At 44.6% G+C, this 20,990-nt stretch overlaps 1 protein-coding gene across 1 annotated transcript in view; it reads left to right on the forward strand.

Annotated features, from left to right (window-relative positions):
* Positions 1–11,891: 11,891 nt before the first annotated feature.
* The window catches only part of MDGA2 (MAM domain containing glycosylphosphatidylinositol anchor 2), a 557,209-nt gene continuing 548,110 nt past the window's right edge, over positions 11,892–20,990 (forward strand). Inside the window, exon 1 of the mRNA XM_019519874.1 lies at positions 11,892–12,095. Coding sequence (XP_019375419.1) covers positions 11,892–12,095 — 204 coding nt within the window. The remainder of the gene's footprint in view (positions 12,096–20,990) is intronic.

Below are 20,990 nucleotides of genomic sequence, written 5' to 3' on the forward strand. Positions count from 1 at the left end.
ATCTGGTTCTCGAAGAGTGGGAATGCTCCAGTTCAAGAGAAGAATTGGGCGGGTGGGGGGGGTGTTATTTCTTCAGTCAGGAAAATGCTATTTCTTGAATTGTCATGTTTTAAAGATTTTCTTTCCTTCTTCACTGATTTGAAATAATAAAAATAATGTCCTCATTTCTGATCATGAGCAAGCATTGGAGTACGCTGCACTGTTAACTGAAGTGATGCACTTCTGAATATATGACAAATATTCAGTATTAGAGTATTTTAAAGATTTCATAGGATTTCTTTCTTAGTGATAGTACGATGCATTCTGATTATTTTCATTTGATGCCCTATAGTCTGGATACCTGGATAAATTGATATATTGTGGAAGGGGTACGTGCGTCTGGCTAGCTAAGTTTGTTTGTTTTTTAGAGGTAAAAATTGTTGTCTTTCAACTTGTTGGCCAATGTCTAGATAACAAGATGGTGCAGGAATCTTATTGAGTTTATACTATTTTTATCTCTCACAGTGAAATGTTATTAACTAAGAAGTATGAAGGGAAAATTTAATGCAATGAAGTACACCTGCGATCCTCCAAAATATTTTCTGGCTGGGATGATGTAGTTGAGGATGGTCCTGCTTTGAGCTGCGGGTTGAACTAGAGATGAGCTCCTGAGGTCCCTTCCACCCCTCGTTTTGTATGATTTTGCTGTTATTAGAGATCAGACTGTGAACGACAATCAGATATGATGCATGCAAGTCAATTGTCATATAATGGCTTCTTATTAAAAAGGTGCAGTATGACTTCAGTGACCAGATGACTCCATTGGTTGCAACACTCCTGAAATTGGTGGTCGCGAGCAGATACTGAAAGTGAGGACATGGGAATATCCTTTCTAGGTTCAATGGGTAGAAATGAAAACCTACCATTTTAATATTTTGAATCTGGTTCTCTTGGCACTGAAGGCAAAGGACAGACTTCACTGGCAGTGAGATGATGCCTGATGTGTGCAAGACACAAGGTAGTAGCTTGATTTAGTTTTGTATCCATTAATGTAAAGACAGGTGGAGAGGATTGTGTCCATTTGGTTTTCCACAACTTTCTGATTTTCATAAGGAATGTTTCTTCAGCCTTTCTCTAGCTTGGTTTAAAGAGGACTATCCCCCATCAAAACTTTAAGTGATCTTTCTGAAAATGTCAGTTCTTTAATTGTCTATCAAAAAGTCTGGTTGACCTTGTTGGTGGGTGGTTATTATTATTATTATTGTTGTTGTTATTATTATTATTATTATTCAGTGCTAATAAGGCCCTAAAAAAACTATGAGATTGGATAAAAAATCACAATGTTAAAAAAATGGATTCTGTTCATTCATCTCTTGATTTAAACCATCAGTTACATGAGTGGGGAGGGGCAAGTGAGATGTTACATTTTTCTTCGTAACTGAAATATGAAAAACAAACCCCTTTTATGAAGCATAAAGGTTCCAGCTTTCAGACCTTACACTTTTATTTTTTTTCGGCCTGCCAAATTTGCTGTATGACAGCAGAATATGTACGTGATCAGTCACTTCTTTCACTGGTAAATAAAGAATATCTTGGTGCCATTTTGATTTGTAACAAAAGTCTGGGGGGAGATATATATATATTTTAAATTTTCATTTCTGATCTCATCCTTGGTACTGTTGCACTAGGTATATCTTCTGCCAAGACAAGAAGCATGAAGGGTTTTTTCATGCAATATTTACTATGTATAATCGCAAGACAAATTCCTCTAAATGCCACCAAATAAAATAAATGCCAAGTAGTGTATGACTCTAATGTCTCGTCTGGTATTTAATCCTTGGAGGCATGTTTTAGAGGGAGCTGTAATGAATATGCTTAGAGTTGAAAGGGAGGTGACATTTCATAATTATGTAATAATTCTGAACCATAAAAAAAGTTTTTAACAGGAAATTTTTGACATATTTATTTGCTTTTTATTTAAAGCACTGTACACTTCTTTCCATGCTTGGATTCAGCAGTTGATTTTTTTTTTTTTTTGCTTGCATCTATTGCTTCTCCAGGTCTAATGGATATTAAACAGATATGTACACAGTAACGGCTGCATGCTAAGCACCATTTAGATGCCTCAGTGTTTGTGTGTGATCCTACTTCACCCTGCTCAAGTCCCTGAAAGATCAGTAATACGAACCTGGATGGGCTGTCCTCCACCTAGTTGCTCTTTGCCCCTTCCTTTCAAGGTTAAGGTGATGGCATGGCACAAAAGTGGGCATGCTAATGTTTTCACAGATTTGAACAGGGTGGAACAGGATCACACTTAAACCAAACCCAAGTGCTACTCATAAGCCTAAGAAGTTGAAGAGGATCCAGCCCTAAACTGCAAGACACTTAAAATGTATATGAATTTAAAAGACTACAGCAGCGTGTTACCAGCTCTTCTGGATTTACTGGAGTCCTCCTTCCCTTGATGCATTATGACCCCAGTCCAGGAAGATACTTTATTTGTGTTGTGATACTGCTACAATTATGGACCCTTGTTTCAAACAAAATGGCAACTAACATAATACCCCTTCATCAAGCCATGGTGCATCCACTTCTTGAATATGGTACCCAGTTCTGGTCCCCACATCTCAAAAGGGATATAGAAGGACTAGAGAAGGTGAAGAGACAGGCAGCAAGGATGATTAGTGGGATGGATGGTCTTCCATATGAAGAGAGACTAAAGGGGTTAGGCCTGTTGAGTTTAGAAAAGAGAGGGGACATGAAAAGAGTTTACAAAATACTGAATGATGAGAGAGTCAATAGGGAGTAATTCTTTATTGTCTCTTATCAAACAAGGAGTAGGGGCATAACCTTAAACTAGGATGTAGTTAGTTTAAAGTTAACAAAAGAAAGGTATTTTTCACACAGTGTGCAAATAAAGTGTGTAACTCATTGCTACAGAAGTTTGTGCAGGCTGGCAGTGTAACCAGGTTCAAAAAGGGGTTGAGCAAATTCTTGGTGGAAAGGTAAATCAATAGCTATTGAGCATGGGACACAGAGATAACACTTCAAATCTTCCTAGACCTTAAATACTGGAGGCTTCAAGTGGGTGAGGAACAGTGGAAAACACTCTGGTCATACTCTGTTCACTCTCCCTTTCAGCATCAAGTCTCTGTTACTGTGACATGGGACACTAGGCAACTACAGTATGACCCAGGAAATGACAGTTCTTATGTTCTTATGTATATCATAGGATCACAGACAAGGAGGGCTGGAAGGGACCTCAGGAGGTCACGTCTAGTCCAACCCGCTGCTCCAAGCAGGACCACCCCCAACTACATCATCCCAGCCAAGGCTTTGTCAAGCTGGATTTTCAAAACCCCCAAGGATGGAGACTGCACCACCTCTCTGGGTGACCTGTTCTAGTGCTTCACTACCCTTTTTGTGAGAGTCTTTCCTAATATCCAACCTCAACTTCCCTTGCTGCAACTTGAGCCCGTTGCTCCTTGTCCAGTCATCTGCACCCACTGAGACCAGCCTAGCTCCATCCTCTTTGCAAACCCCCAGCAGGGAGGTGAAGGCTGCTATTCAATCGCCCTCGGTCTTCTCTTCTCCAGACTGAATAAGCCCAGTTCACTCAGCCTCTCCTCACCAGTCATGTGCCCCAGCCACTGAATCATTTCCATTACTCTCTACTGGATTACCTCTAATTTGTCCACATCCGTTCTGTAGTGGGGGGCTCAAAACTGGATACAGGACTCCAGATGTGGCCTCACCAGTGCTTAATAGAGGAGAAGAATCACTGCCCTTGATCTGCTGGCACCGCTCCTACCGATACAGTCCACGATGCCATTAGCCTTCAAGGGCACACTGCTGGCTTCTGTTCAACTTATTGTCCACTGTCACCCCAGGGTCCTGTTCTGCAGAGCTGCTGCCTAGGCGGTCACCCCCAGCCTGTACTGCTTCATGCAGATCATTCTATCCTAAGTGCAGGACTTTGCATTTGTCCATATTGAACATCACAAGACTTTTTTTGTCTGATCCTCCAATTTGTCTAGGTCTCTCTGAATCCTAGCCCTACTCTTCAGCATATCTACTACTCCTCCCATCTTGGTGTCATCCACAAACTTGCTGAGGGTGTACTCCATGGCATCTTCCAGGTCATTGATGAAGATATTAGAAAAAAATATGGCCTCAGGACCTACCTCTGGGGCACCCGTCTTGATTCCTGCTGCCAACTATGCATCAATCCATTGATTACTACCTTCTAAGCCTAGTTTTCTTTCCACCCTACAGCCCCCATTCATCCAACCTGTATTTCCTTGCTTGCAAGAATGCGGTGGGAGATGGTATCAAAAGCCTCGCTAAAGTCAAAGTATATCTTGTCCACTGCTCTCCCTTTATCCACCGAGCCAGTCAACTCATCATAGGCAGTAATCAGGTTGGTCAGGCATGTCTTGCCCTTGGTGAATTCATGCTTATTGTTCTCAATCACCTTCTCCTCCAAGTGCTTAGAAATAGATTCCTTGAGGACCTGATCCATGCTTTTTCCACGGACTGAGGTGAGGCTGACTGGTCTGTAATTCCCTGGGACCCTCGTTTTTCCCCTTTCTTAAAGATGGGCACTGTTTTTGCCCTTTTCTAATCATCTGGGACTTCTCCCAACTGCCATGAGTTTTTTTCAAAGACGATGTCCATTGGCTCTGCAGTCATGTCAGCCAACTCCATCACTGCCCTTTGGTGCATCCCATCCGGCCCCGTGGGCTTGTACACATCCATCTTTTCTAAATAGTCCCTAACCTGTTTTTTCACTACTTATGGATGCTCACCTTCTCCCCACACTGTGCTGCCCGGTGCGGTAGTCTGGGAGCTGACCTTGCCTGTGAAGACTCAGGTGAAGAAGACCTTGAGCACTTCAGCTTTTTCTGCATCTTCTATCACAAAGTTACTTCCCCCATTCAGTACGGGGCCCACACTTTCCCTAATTGTTCTCATGTTCCCGGCATACTTGTAGTATCCCTTCTTGTTACCCTCTGCATCCCTTGCTAGCTGCAACTCCAGTTGTGCTGTGTGCGTCTGGACTTCATCCCTGCATGCCTGAGCAATACTCTTATACTTCTCCGTAGATGTTCATCCAAATTTTCACTCCTTATAAGTGTCTTTTTTATGATTTAGCTTACTGAAGAGTTGCCTGCTAAACCAAGCTGGTCTTCTGCCATACTTGCTAGTCTTACTGCACACCGGGATGGTTCGTTCCTGTACTCTCAGTAAGGTTTCTTTGAAATACAACCAGCTCTCCTGGACTCCTTTTCCCCCTCAGACCGGCCTCCCAGAGGATCCTGCCCATCAGGAGCTAGTTGAAGTCTGCTTTTCTGAAGTCCGGGGTCCTTATATGAGCTACGTTTTGTACAAATCGGAACAAAAAGATGGTCCCTGCCTTGGGGGCAGGTGTCTGCAGATGAGTTATAAGATGTACCTAACTTTGAGTCTTGGACTTGTCCTGTGGGATTGAGGCTGCTGACATGCTTAAAGTACAATACCTGCCTAAGTATTGTGCTGTGCTGATTTAAACAGTCAGTTTTTATGACATGAATGCCTCGCCTTCCACTGTGACGGCAATGAGTATTTTATATGCTCAAAGGTGGTAATTCTGCACGTGCAGGTGCACTGTATGTAAAGGTCACTCTGTTGGGAAAATGCAGCAGAAGCTAGGCTAAGAAGAAGTCTGATGTTAAAGGCACAACTCCCAAATACCATGTTTGTGCACATGTGTATCCGTGTGTATAATTGAAGTGCTCTCAAATAACGGTGCTCATTTGACTTTGAAAACTGAAACTAGAAATTCAGAGAGTAAAACACCCCAGAGCAACACCACACCGTGAAATATTTAACATTTGTATTTTAATTTTGTTTTTGAAAAAATGGTGTGTGTGGGGGGGGGGATTTGAGAACCTACCAAAACTATGACAGATGACAAGGATAGCTGCTGGTTTTAAATTAAACTTTATCAAAAGGCTGGGAAAATGGCAGCTTTTAAAAGTAAGGTTTACTTCAAAAACACCCAGCCTGTTTGCTCTGGAATCAAAGCCTCCATCTTCAAAGGTAGCCAGCAGTTTCCACTCCTGGTTTGGTTTCAGAGGCTCCACAGACAGATGTAGAGATCATTTTGGAGTGAGCTGTCACGGCCTTCCTGAGAGCAGCCACACAGTTTAGCATCTAAACGCTTCCCAAGGCCTGCCATACCTTACAATTAAAATCAGAGTGCTGCAAATACTTAATGAATGCATAAATGCTGCATTCGAGCAAAGAAAAACTGGAGGGTCTTTTTTTTTTTTTTCCTCGTGTCTTTTCCACTCCTCATCGTTCAGCAGCAATTGGAGGTGTGAGAGAAAGATGTCGTTAAATATGTTTCAAGCCAGGTGGGTGTGCCAGGGTGCAAGTACGTGTAGAAAACTCGGGTAGCAGCAGATGCTCCGGTTCCCAGCCCTGCTGTGCTGGAGGTTGAGAGCCATAATAATCTGATGGCACCCTCTGCTGGCTCAGTGGCACCGTTTTAGCTCAAATTGGACCTCTCGTCTCTCTTGCTAGACGACTGGTGGGTTTTTATTCAGCAGTTCAAAAAATACTGGCTTGCAGATTTGGGTCTTGATTGGAAAACATGGGGCACAGCTGACTATTTCCAAAGTTTGGGTCCTCCCGGACGTTTGCAATCTGATTTCTTTTTTTTTGTTTTTTTTTTGCTTCAGTTGTTTATCAGTCAGGACGAGAAGTTGGCCTTGAGCTCTGGACCCCGACTGAAACCCTTCGAAAATTGAAAGTGGGGTATTTGGTCTGTGCTGTAGGTTCAAGACCACCACTACTGAAGACCCACGCCTACAGAGATGTATTGTGTTCATGCTGGGGTTTGGGGAATCAACTCCTTTTTTTCTTTTTTTTAATGGTATTTGCATTTTATTTACTTATTCCAGTGTGGGTTGTCCTTTTTGTTGCCAGTCACGGATTTATAGGATTTGGTGTTTGGGTGTGTTAAGCGCTATCGTGTACGGGTCGCTCTTTCCCATCAGCTCTTAAGGTTCTGCATCTCTTCACCTTAGACTCCAGACACCTGCAGGACGGCTTCGCCGCTCAAAACCCAGTGCCTTCCTGGGCTCTGTATGGTTGGCAGGGTTGATGTTGTAGGAAGAAACCAAGAAACATGCTAGATTAAATACAAGACCTCTTGCTTTGCTGTTTCAGTGCAGGGGCATGGCGGAGGAGAGCACTGAGGAGTACTGGGGGTTTTCGTTCTCAGGGTTTGGAGCGTGTCCTGAAGGGCTGCTACCGCCTTTGACAGCACCTTTGCAAAGGTGCAACTTATTTCCTAGCTGGAGGTGCAGCTTTGGCCCTATTTTCCCTGAATCTTTTGAGGTGCAGAGCAAACGGTGCAGTAGCTCTGGTCCATAGGCAGTGGGGGGATGTGTCCTCTTGCAAGCTGTACAAAAGAGAAGAGCTGCCGTGACACCTTGACAGTCTTCACAGCGCAGGATTGTACTCTGGAGGACACCGAGGAAACATTCTTGCATTGCATTTCTGCTTGAGCAAACAGCCTTGTAAGGCTTAATACAAATGGCAGTGAGATAAAGCTGCTAATTTAGGCTGTAAAACGCACCCACCGGTTAGTGAATGACTAATGGCAAATATTACAAGTCCACATCCTTTCTACTGAGAAAGTTGTACTGTAAATTAATTTTTTTAGTACTCTGTTATCAATAGTTTAGTGATGCTCAGCGTGGGGACGGGGGTGTTTAAGGGTGAGATTGCAGTATTTGGTCCCACTGAGAAGTTCCTTGCATTGAAACCCCTGATGTGGAGCTCAGGTGCTTCTGGTGTGAGCATGAGCACGGGGTCTGGTCCTTCATGTATAAGATGCCATGAGCATCTTGCTTGAGAGAGAAACTGAATGTCATCTTGGTTTTCAGAGGGATCAGTTCACCTTGAATAAACTGAAGGCTCATATTGGGCACAACACTCTTCATCGGAGTAACAACAGAGCGGGCGATGCAGAGAGAGACCCTGGTATTCTGTCTGAATGCAAAGAGGTGGGCAGGCACGTAGTTTGCTATCTGATTTTTGGAGTGTGTTGGGTATAGTGTGCATATGCAGCCACACTTAAAGGACATGGAAAATGATTCATTTTCCTGGTTGCTACTTCTCTGTAAGCCTGAGCTGCTTCCACCCCCAAGAATGGCAAAAGAAAATGCTGGGTGCAATTCACCGCGGAGGGTGTGAACTAACAACGTCTGAATAGCTTTGCTTACTTTAGGTTTCAAAACTGGAATCTTTCTGCTACTCCAGTCGAAAGCCTTCAGAATTAGTCTTCACTGTCTACTATTTGTATTGTGAAAACCTGATTAAGCCCAGGATCCAGTCCATTGCAAAGAAAGTGTACCCGCCAGGCTGTGCTCTTGGGATCAGCGAGCAATGAGGACAGATTTTGTATATGATTACAGAAAAGGCTGACATAGGCCAAGCAAACTGAACATTATTTAAATACCAAAGATGGGGATTGTCAGAGGCAGTTCCAGGTGGTGAAGAGCGAGGGAATGAGCCAGGCTGGCCGGCTCTAATTATTCTGTTTCTCTTCATTCAGTCCACTGTCACTGTGCTATCCTGGGCGTCTTTGCTTGACACTCATTCTCATTGTCATGGTGTGCCAGGTCTCCCAGGGTCAGATGTTTAAAATACAGTTATGAACCATGCATTTGCAAATACCCTAATGGCAGGTGCAAATTTGGGCGCTTGTATGCAGAGCACAGACTCCGGAGCATGGGGCAGACTTGTAATCTGCAATGGTCCCTGCTTAATGCTTTGTCCGTACATGCTGCATGTCACGGCGAGCATGCGCGTCTTTGCAGAGTCCTAGGGCTCGGTGTCTTGGAGCTGCTTTGGGTCCAGATTGGGCCACAGGATATCCTTTTGCTGTGCTGTCACTTTGTGCAAGTGCTCCTGATTGTAGAGCCTCTCTCTGCCTGGTTAAAAAGCCCATATTCAGTCCTTACCCAAAAAGAGCATGTCTCCTAAGAGCATTGAATAGCACCGAAGAGTATTAAGCTGAACGCTTTTCTTTCCCCCTACATCTGATCTACTCTTTACCGTTTGTGCTGTTTATTTCCTTGTTCCATTTCATTCAGCAAGGGTATTGAAACTGGGATTCGACCTTGTCTTGCTATTGATCCACTCTCTTGGAATTTTAATGTGCAGGAATTATATGATTCAAAAATACTGAATGTCTCATAGAAACATAGATATGCTCTATTGAACTATTAAAATATGCCTGTAATTTGTGCATCCAATATTACAACTGGAGTGTCTGCATATGCAAAACATGCTGTGCCTGTAGTGCAGATAAAAGCGTTTGACTTTTCCTTAGTACAGGTTAAGTATACAAGGAAATAAAAGAAAATGGGCTCGTTTTAAATCCAAGCTCTGGTTCCAAAACATTTCAGTCCAGTCCAACCCATTGAATGATTTGAATATGCTTTTTACACTGGAGTTGGATTGGTCCCACTGTACCTATTCCCTAATTTGAATGTTTTAATTAAAGCATCTTGTATGCATAATGAATGTGGCAATCCATTTAGGAAGATATGTAATAAAAAGAACAATAATGGGAATTCATTTGGAAATTAAAGCAAACAAAAAAAAAAAAACCCAAATCCCAAATGAAACCAGTGCAGAAGAGTCTGGAAAGGGCTTCCTCAGGGGATAGGCAGGTATTGGTTAAATAGCCTGGCAGCCTTTTGTGGTATTGAATGGTAACTAGATACTACACTTGTTGCCAGCTAATGGAGTTAGTCCTTTAGCCCATGCCTGGGGTGGGGAGAAGGCTGTTCTGTAATGCTAAGGGTCAGATGTACCTGGAAAACCCTGAACAAAGCCATGATAAATGGTATAGTATAGTGCTACCTTGCGATTCTTATTGCAATTTAATTTCTCTCACTTTGCACTGTTTTGCCTACAGTACCTGAGATAACAAAATGGCATCGTCCAGCTCATCCTTTACTCCTAGTGACACATGCCCTTAGCTTTGTCACTGTGCATCCTAAATGAGGTGCCAGCACTTGCACCATCTGAATGAGCTGGCACCCTACATTTGAGTTCTGGCGGCGGAGCCAAACTTTCTGGGAGTCTGTGGCGTTCAGATCCAGGCAGCGACTCTGCCTCCACATCAAGTCCTGAAAGAGTGGCTGAGTCTCATGAAGTGGGAATAGCATTGATGCATCTGGGCACTGGGTCCGAGCTGCTCCATGGCAGTAAACACAATGGACAATGCCATACGATTGCTTAGGACAACAGGGGACGATACTCGCACCCAGGGGGACTGTTCTGGTCCTACATGCCGATGCCTACGACTCCTTCGTTCCAGCTTGTTCAGTGCCCACGTGAAGCGAGTGGGTGTTTCCAGTCCAGTCGCTGCTGTAGATGCATCTAAATAACAGTCGTATAATCAGGGTTTCCAATGGCATTGTGTTGGCTAGGTCTTCAGGGACCTCCATGGATGTGAATGGCTGGGGAGGGGAAGGGGCAAATACTGCTACCCTGTACCCCTGTGTTGACCAGCCTGTGGGTTGGGCCCTCTTTGTAAGTGGTGGGAACAAGTCTGTGCCGCCCCTGCACCTCCTGTGTAGGATTGATGTCCTTTCAGGGCATCCCATGAGCCCTGATTTCACTTGTGGCGGGGGGGGAACAACCACCCATACACCACCCGCTATTACCGGTGAAACTATTGTCTGGTTTCTCTTTTGTGGTGGTGTTCTTCAACGGGCTGTGTGCCCTTGGAGGGGAAGGGGCGAGTTGCCCGTTGCAGAAACGATGTTGGGTTTTGCTGACCACCTCAGTAATGCCACTGGGATTTCTTTAATAGATTCAAAGGCCAGGAGCAGTCGTGCAGTTTCTGTCAACAGGCACTTGGAAGTACTCTAACAAATACCGGCCATATATTAGACGGCAATGCTACCGCAGTTATTGAAGACAGCACCCACCCGGCATTACAAGCATTTGATCCAAATATAACTGGGCTAGCAAGGGAGACTCTAGCTGTCCCATGCTGACTGGCATCAGCAGATTGCTCTTGCTAGCGTATAACCCCTCTATCTTCCTCTATTTTATCCCCCTATGTTTCTCATCTTCTTCTGAGTTATAGAAACAGATTGAATACTGATAATGCTATTCCCCAAACTTTCCTTGTTTATCTGTAGCCCTTTCCTGGGGAGGGGTGTTCCCGGGCAGTGTTGCCCAATGCACATCCATCTTCTTGCTGCCCCTGCTACCTTTCCTCCCTTGTTAATGTATCTGTATCGGCTCCTCATCCCTCTCTAAGGCAGAGGTGTCAAACATTTATCCCAGGGGCCAAAGTCAGTCCTCAGAGGTGGGTCTTCCAGTCTCCCTGTAGCCAGCATCCTGTGGATTAATGGAGCTGCTGCTGCAGATGGGTACCTTCTCTCCCTGCCTCTTCCTGCTGCTCAAATTTAACGTGTTCTGTTGCTTTTGGCATTGAAAAATGGGTGGCATTGGGCAACAGGGGTGAGCATCTGTGTTAACCCCCTCGTTGCTGCCTGGGATGATGTCCTGCCATTGCCTTTGGCCAAGGGCTTAGCAACTTGCGCCCTGACAATATTAGCTCCTCGATGGTGTGTCTCTCTGTGCAAGCCGTGGGATCCAGGAGGGTTGACCCGTGCTTGCAGACAAGTGCACATTCAAACGTACTGTCTCCTCTTACACAGTCTGTTTCCTTAGACTACAGGAATCCTACAGCGTCTATATGCATGGGGATGTCCCTGGTTTCTATATTCAAAGCAGAGCGAAGTGTTGTTTCTTCAGAGAGCCTTGTTTCATCCTTGTAGGAGCTCAGGAAGTTATATGGGGCCTCTCTGGGTCTATGGTGAATGCTGTTGATGGAGGGCGGGGGGCAAGGCGCAAATGCTTTACTGATCCGGTTTTTCTCTACTGGTTTGACAGCCCCACCCACGGTGAGGATTGTTCACTCAGGCCTGGCGTGTAACATCGAGGAGGAGCGGTACTCAGAGCGAGTGTACACCATCCGCGAGGGGGAGACTCTGGAGCTGACCTGCTTGGTCACGGGCCACCCTCGGCCACAGGTGAGTCCCGAACCGTGACTGAGCATCGTGTTGTTGCTGGGTGCCCTGCGACCATCCTGCTGTTTACCTTCCCAGCCTGTTCAGGTCATCTGATTTTGGGGGGGGGGGCACATGTTGCAGAGGTTTGCTCAGATGAGGGCTAGGCTCTTCTGAGTGACCAGAAACCATCGAGTCCGGTGATTCTCATCCAGGGAGCCATGAGATCCTTTTAAGAGTATGACACAGGGTGCTGCATAATTTTAGCATCGTTAGATGTGCAAACACCTACATGTAATTCACAAGAGAAATCCAGAGATTTTGAATAGAAATCCAGCATGATTCAAACCATTCTGACTTGCTGTGCTCATTCTGAGTTCTTTGCAATTGAAGAATTGCTCGTGTATTTTTCTGTAGTCAAGAAACAAGTGCAAGCTAAGTGCGGGCATTTTCTGAGCACTGCTTTGACATAGTGACATAGTGCTTAAAGTCAGAAAGGACCTAAACAGATCATCAGGTCCGACCCCCACACCCCACCCTGGGCAGGTGTCACCCCAGCCAAATATCTGTCCAGCCTCTTCTTGAAGACCCCCAAGGTAGGGGGGTCTAACAAGAGATGCTTTGAGTCTGAAGAGGTTGGAAAGCCTCGAGCTAGCCTGGTTGGTGATAGAGAATGTGGTTTCTCTAAAGTATGGTTTCCAAACTTAAGGGAAACAGGGCAAGTTCAAAGAGATGTAAGCATCCTTTTCCTTTATGCCTAGAGGGGACCAGGTTCCTAGAACAAATGAGAGGGAAATCTAGTGACTTGTTTCACCCCCTCTATCCTCACACCAGTTGGAAATGTCTTTCACAGTTGTTAGGGTCTGAAAGGGACCTTACAGATTGTGGGGTCCAGCCCCCCCTGGTCTGGAGAATGACTTGTCTTAACTCTGCTTTCCGGCAGATGTTACGAGCTTGAAAGCAACACAACACATACGGGGCCAGCGGAATAGTAAGCACATAAAATAAAATACCAGAGAAAGCCACTGGTGCAGAAGCCTGCATAAGGTAGAGGGAGCTCCTTGTTTCTGGAGCAGGAAGGTGGATCAAAGCTACAAATGTGCAGAGGGGTGTAGAAGTGAAACTCATGATCCTATTCTTCATTGCACAGATCAGATTTTAAGCAACAGGCCCGGCTGGGTTTTAGTATGGCCGTTCCCATTCTTCTGTCCCTCCATGGTGTGTCATTAATGGAATTAAACTTGGGCCTCTCAAATGGCGTGTGTGTCACTTCGCTCTTGTGTGTGCATTTCTGGGTTTGCTTTCCTTTTGTTGACCCCTGTATTTCTTCATGAAGCCGTTTCTGGTCTCTCTTGCCCTTATTTTGGCAAGGTCTCTTTCTTCTCTATTGACAAGCGTGGTTGTGCAGGAGAGAGTCAGTGGGTTGAGAAGCGAGGGCCAGGTCTCAAAGAGCCTTGGGAGGTTTTCTCCGGAGTCGATTCGCATCGTGTGCCGAGCTGGGTACCAGTGTCGCTGCTAATGAGGGGCTTCAGCTGCTGCCGGAAGCAGTTGAACAGTTTACTCTGCCTTTTGGTCAGTTTTGTTATCCGCTCCACTTGGGTCCACCTTGGGTCTTGCTTGTTGCAATGCTTCTCTAGCCCCTTCTTTTGTGCAAACTCACTTTGTCACGGTATTATTCAGGACAGCTAGCAATGGACCCCGTTTGAGACATGTGTAACCTTCCCTTCTGGCTGCTGCTCCCATGTCGCAGAGCTGGTAACCCTCTGTGCTGCACAATGGTAGACAGAGAAATATCCCTGGTAGATGTGTATGTTATTGGTCACATGCAATCTTGCCATAGTACAAGGCACTTCTGGTTGCAGGAAAGGGAAAAAAAAAAATCTTGCTTCTAACAAATCAGTCCTCCTTGGGGCTTCTTTCCCCTTCTAGTTTCAATAAATAGAGGATCCCCAAGTGATCCTCAGACATGCCCTCATCTTTCTCAGGGTCACACTTTCCCTGCAGAAGTGGAACATGGTGATCAACAGAGGTGCATTATACAGAGCTCTTAGGCCAGGTATAAACATGACAGTTTTACCGGCATAAGTGATGAGAAACTGGTCTATACCTGTAACAGAAGAGAGATTTGAAACACTTCTGGTTTAAAAATGCTGGAACCTGGTCTGAGATTTACCACCCCACCCCACCAAAGGGCAGATGTCTGTACTGTTTGCTACTGAGCTAAATGACACCGCTTGCAGAGAACTTGGATCGATTCTGCCTTGGGCATTTTGAAGTCTGTACCTAGCTTTAGTGACTTTTACTGGATTTGCCCCATGTGCCAGTTCCATGTGTAACACGCGTTTCATAGTTTCATAGATTAAGGGTCGGAAGGGACCTAGTAGATCTTCTAGCCTGACCCCCCGCCAGGGCGGGAGAACAACAAAACCCCAAAAACAAGAAACGGGACTCAAATGAGTCCAGCCAGGTAGGCATCCAGCCTCTTCTTAAAGACCCCCAGGGTAGGGGCCAGCACCACTTCCCTTGGAAGTTGGTTCCAGCTCCTAGCCGCCCTAACTGTGAAGTAGTTTTTGCGGATGTCCAATCTATACCTCCTCTCCATCAACTTGTGCCCATTACTCCTTGTTATGCCAGCGGGCGCTAGGGGAAACAGCGTCTCCCCCAAACCCTTCTGGTCCCCCCTAGTGAGTCTATAGACGGTCACCAGGTCCCCCCTCAGCCTTCTCTTGTGGAGGCTGAATAGGTTCAGGTCCCGCAGTCTCTCACTGTAGGGTCTGCCCTGTTGTCCCCGGATCATGCGGGTGGCCCTCCTCTGGACCCTAAGTTTGTGGGGGGTCATTTCGTTACCGGCTCTTCGGAGGTCTTTGGAGACTACAAAGAGAGGGCAGGAAGCCCACTAAGTCATTCTGCCCCATTTAAAATTTACCTGGAAGCCTACTTTAATCATAACGATGCGACTATTACAGGACCAAACCTGTTTCTGTTCCTTTTGCTCGTTCAGAGCTCGTGTTGGTATAGACTGAGTTTTCTGTTCCCAACCCATGATTGAGAGTGCACAGCTTGTCTGAAAGCTCAGCAGCCTCCTGACTATGCATTAAGGAGTTGAACATTTCTTCTTTATTATGAAAATGAAGTTGTTCTGGTGGGTAATTTTGGCAGCCTGATATGGTTAATTTGCCGTTATTACAACAAAAAGAAAAAGGAGAGAGAGAGCAAGCCACATTCTGTATTGGGAAGACTTTGCATAGAATTGTGAACACAATCTGTATTTGAATTTAATAAAATATTGCAAAAGAGCTTTATGCAGTGATGGTGAATTAAATTTACCTCTTTCACTCCGGGAGCCCAATTTTGCAATCCTGCATGGAGCACACGTTGAAGTCAGCGGGAATTATGTGAAGTGCGTCCAGCTGAGCTAGCAATTGGGGAAGCTGAAATCACTAGGGATCTTGAGTCTAAAAACCAGTGTTCTTCTCTTTAAAAAGACTTTTGAACTGTGTTGATGCTTTTGAGGCTCTTTCTCTCGCCCTGTTTAAAATGGGATATTTCAAAAATTGTTTGGTATTAGCTCTAAAATGTTCTCATCGAAATGTAACGCCAACATACTGCACCTTTTTTTATTATATGGATAAAACTGCCCTATGCGTGGTCAAGTAGGGCAAACTGTTAGCTGCAATCAGCAGTCCAAACCCAGGCTCTATGTGCAAAACACCATCTCTTCCAAACTGGAAGCGGCTCAGTACAGCTTGTGCAAGGTGGGAGAGGATTTGGGGGGGGAGGGCTAGAACAGCTTAACTGTTTTAATTGATTTCCAAGATCCTCACTAAGAAAAGAGAGGCTTGCAAGCCGGTCCCATTATTATATGCAACATTTTATTCCTCCTGTGCTTGCTGCACCTCTGAAAGGCATGCAGTTAACATTTATTTCTCTGCTGGTTTTACTTTCTTTAGTAATTGTTTCTCTCCCTACTTTCTTTATTGTGGTACCCAAATCCTCAGTTCCCCCTTTTTTTTAAAACATAAATGGCATCAATGCCATAAATATTGGCATTGGAGCTGGGAGAAGGAAAGACTTTAGTGCTTGGTGGCCCCTCTGTTCTCTGATTGTTCATTAATTCTCATTCCCTGTCTCCATGCAAACACTAGCTGTGCTTTTCATCTGGAATAACACTTTTTTATATACCAACTTTTGTGTGACATGCTCAGCATGTGAGGAGAATGGAGTACTATTTAGGGGAGGGAAACAAGCACAGGGCCATGCTCTGATGCTTTACGTCTGAGGAGGAGAATGTGCCACTTGGGGTGGGACTCACTGTCTTGAATGGGGCAAAGACACCGTTCAGTGGAAGTGCCAGAATTTGGCCCGTACCAAATAACTTCAATTATCCGACCACCTGTTCTCTGAAGCAGATTCATCTCCCTTAGTGCCTGTTAATTATACTGAATACTCCCTCATTTCTCAGAATTTCAGTGTCTCTGTGGCCTCCAGATAATCAGCCTTGAACTGGATATTGCAGTTTACATAAGTATGCATACACTCTGCTCCCTCCCAGACTGCATCAGCTGCTGTGCATAAAAGATTACAGGAAACTGATGTTAATATATACGTTTCCATTTCAGGCAGTCTCCACCCTGTACTTTCCAAAAAGGAAACAGAAAAATATCCAGAAAACACCAAAAGAGAGAGCTAGACATGGGTGGATCTAGGAATTTTTTTTAAAAAGCAGTGCAGCTGGTGCGGTGCATCACCCCATATAACATGGCACACACGTTTCTCAAGGTAAAAAGGAACTAGCAGCTTTACTCATATGCTAAAGGCTCAGAGCTAGATTATTCAGTTCAGGAATGAAACAAAACCAAATATCACTGTATTGAAATGTGCATGCATTTGCTATATCACTTATTATGGATAAAACACATAAAAAATAAGCAAATCAATCAAGCTATGTTGTGTCCTTAGCTCTGTTGCCATTAGAATTAAATGCTCAGGTTTTTAAGACCCAGGTAGACCAAGCCTTGGCTGGGAGGATGTAGTTGGGGCTGGTCCTGCTTAGAGCAGGGGGTTGGACTGGATGTGACTTCCTGAGGTCCCCTCCATTTTCTGTGATTATAAGATGCATCTCTTTCTGATCCACAAAGCAAAATCTAGCTTTTTTCATCTTCTTGACAGTGCAGCCAATGCTTCACCTTCCATGCCTGAACTCATGTGTTCAAAAACAGGCTGCAAGTCTGGGAGCTACATTAAGAGGGACAGCCAGCAGAATTGCAGAAGAAAGGATAGCTGAATTGGTGGAACCTCAAAAAAAAAAAAAAAAAGAGAGGATTGTTAACACCTGTGGAGTGAAGGGTGTAGAAGAGATATGGTAGGTAATAATGGATGTGTCTACACATGTGCTTTAATGTGCATTAGCCTATTTTGATGTGCATTAAAGTGTCACTGAAAAGCAGGGCTCTTATACACATGAAAGAGATCTGCTTTTACCATGTGCTAATTAGCATGTGTTGGAGCAGACTCAATTAATTGAGTCTACTATGAGTCTGCTGGAGCGTGCTAATTAGCACACACCAGCAGCCTCTGTGTTGCACGTATTCGGTGTTCCCACATTTCAAAATGGCATTGGGGCACTTTAACTAAAGCTCATTGATCAAGTTTTAGTTAAACTGCCCCCACCGACATTATGAAGCATGGGACACTGAATACACATGATGCTGTGAACACTTTAAGTAGAGCGCCTCTCAGAGCCACTGTAATTAAAACACCCTCTCTCCCCCCAGGAGCTCATGTATAGATACCCACAGTGCTCTTTAGCTAATGCACATTAGAATATGCTAATGCACGTGTTTCTAGTACTTCACAATGGAGGTACTAGATTTAATGCACATTACCTAAAGCACGTTAAGTGAATGTGTAGATGTTCCCAATGAGTCATGAAGTCAAGTGATCTCATCACTGCTGTCTGAATAGAAATACTTCTGCTACTGGCAGGCATTTAGTTTTAAATTTTGGGCTAGAACAGGAACCAAGAGGGTGAGGTGGGAAAGTACAACTGCACAAGCCCTGGATCCACTTCTGAAGTGAAGGCAATTTATTGCACCCTGTGATGCACTGAATCCTACGTGCTGGGTGGACGTGTCTAGTCCTGCACTGGTGGATGCGAATGGCCGAACTGTCATTACTTTCATTGGTGCAGGCTTGGCTGTAAACCAGGGTGTTGGACTCTGGTAAGAAAGTCCTCACCTACCTGCTGCATTCAGTCAGTAAAGAGACTCTTTGCAAGGAAATACTTGTTACCTAAGGAGCATTCCTGAAGACTTTATGGCCACTGTCAACTATAGCAGTCCAGACAGCCTGGGACTCCTGGGAGAGCTTCCAAAATGCACTGCTAAGGTTTGAGAGCTTGGAAAGGCTGCCTAGCAGTGGGTGTTTACGACCAGCTGTATTCAGAGCCCAGGAATGTTCTTGTCAAAGTTTTTGAGTCTTAGATCAGTTTTTAGAGCTCAGACCTGCATAACATGAGGCCCCCAACAGCTTAAAAGATGGCAGGGCTGTTTATCTGTCACAAATTACTTTAAATGGGCTGTAAAAAGGTACTTCCTTAAGCAGCTAAAAAGCTTATGATGCTGCTGTATCAAAAAGAGCCATTCAGCCAAAATACCTTATTGAGACGGCAACCACGTGGCTGCTTTTTTTCCCCATAAAAATCTCTATTTTCTCATCTTGGATCCAGGACAGAAAATTGATTTCAGTTCATTGTACCTGTGTATGGATTTTTCTCTGTCATCTCACACCTCTAGTATCCGTCTCACAGTCCCTCTTTCTCCTGTTACAAGCCACAGCAAAGTAAAAGATGTATAATATTTTCTGCAGATGAATTGCAAGGACCCGGTGGGGTGGGGCTTGATGTTGTCTGAACGATGGTTCTGCTGCAGAATGGAGTTTGAATGTTAGCCCTTTATCACCTTCCTAATCAATTGACACAGAGTTTTAGTGTCTCACAAAGTAGGTGAGGGATGAGAGGAGTCTGGGGCTTGGTAGAATATGACCAGGCAGCGGCTAAGATTTTGCATGTATGTCCGCCTGCTGGCGCAGATTCCAACCTACAAAGTGTCACTGGTACATCTACATGTTCATTAATGCACTTTAGGTACTTTGAATTAAATCTAGTATGTGCATCTACACGTTCAATTAATGTGCTTTTAAGTAATGCATGTTAAATCTATTACCCCTGGGCACCTCTACACGAGCAGCAAGGCTGCTCCAACATGCTGTAATTACAGCACATCGGAGCAGACTTGATTAATCAAGGCTGCTGGATTGTGGTAATTCCTGTACTCCAACAGACTCCAGCATCTCATGCATCAGTGCCCCTGTGCTTAAAAACAGTGGTGGGGGTGCTCTCTCTAAAGCCTATTTGATGAGTTCCAGATAGTGCCACTGCTGCCGTTTTTAAGCATGGGGATGCTGATGCACGATTATGCTTTAATTAAAGTGCCCCCTCCCCCAGAGCATGTGTATAAATGCTCTCCCTTGTGAGGTACTGAATTAGGCAAATTGGGCATTTATACACATATTTTTTGGTCCTGCGACGTGCCGGAGATGTGGCAGGTTGGAGCAGACTCGATGAATCAAGTCTGCTTCACACACGAGCTGCCATGCACTGCCCTGAGTCATGTGCAGTTGTATAAGCGGCGAAATGCATGTCAGTGCACAGAAAATGATGGTGGTGCACTTTTGAACTAACGCACCTTCGAGGTGTGTTAGTTCAAAAGCGCGCCACGGCCATTTTCTCAGCACTGATGCACATTTTGCCAATTATACAACTCTATGCAATGCAGCACCAGGAGCTTTTAAAAATGCCTGGCCCTGTGGCACAGGCAGGTGTGCAAGTGCCCGTTAGCTTAATTTAACTTGCATTAGCTAAAAAGCAGTCTTTTGTGACACTTTAATGCACATTAACCTATTTTAATGAACATTAAAGTGCATGTCTAGATGCACCCTAGGGCTTCCTAGGCCTCTCAAAGCTAAAAGTTGTAGTGGGACAATTCTGGATAAGCCTTCCTTTAAAGACTCTTTCCCCTTAGCATTTACGCTCCCCCACTGTGAGAAACAGGCTATCTGGCTAGCTGGACTAATGGTCTACCCCGCCATAGCATTTCTTATGCTATTATAGTTCTTGCCCCTGTCTTGAGCCAGAGACTTGGAACAAACCCTGTGTAGTCTCCTGAAATTTGGCCCAGAGAAGAAAAGGCCAAGTTGTTAGGCAGATTTCTGTCGAAGGTAAAAGATGAGATGAGAGTTATTCAGGGTAGCTTTGGCCAAGTGTTTTCATTTAACACGCTGAGAGTAGCGTGAGTGGGCAGTGATTACTCTCAAGTGTGTTTTAAATACATTTCCAAGCGATACAGTGCTCCCCTATAAAAAGAAAGAGGGGTGGGTGGACATAAATGCAATGATGCGCTTGAGGTTTGAAATGTGCAGAAATCTGGTAATTCAGAAGATTGGCTTTTATTTCATCTCTGCCTTGATCATCTTGGATGTGTGTCATAGTTTGTATTACTGTAGTCAGCTTTTATCTTTGGCTTTATCCCAGGATCTGTGCTATTCGTCCTCCTCCTGAGTCTGTCGAACTAGCAGGCGGAAGTCCCTAGGGAGTGAAAGCTGCCTTTGTGTGCTTTTTAAAAAAAAATAAAGGGCCTTGCAGTGTCCTGTGTTAATGTTTACGTGTTAATGGGAGCAGTGCTTCAGGACTGGGCTAGCATGCTGGCTCTATTTTATTTATTGATTGATTTGCTTGGTAAGCCACCCTTCCCACAAAGGGCTCAACACAACTTACAACAAGAGAAAAGAATAAACGATGAAGCAAGATAAGGAAGAAACAAACAAAATAACATAAAAGGCAACTTGAATATAATCCCCCCC

Source organism: Gavialis gangeticus, unplaced genomic scaffold (assembly GCF_001723915.1).
Source record: "Gavialis gangeticus isolate Ggan-Ray unplaced genomic scaffold, GavGan_comp1, whole genome shotgun sequence".
Taxonomy (NCBI): domain Eukaryota; kingdom Metazoa; phylum Chordata; order Crocodylia; family Gavialidae; genus Gavialis; species Gavialis gangeticus.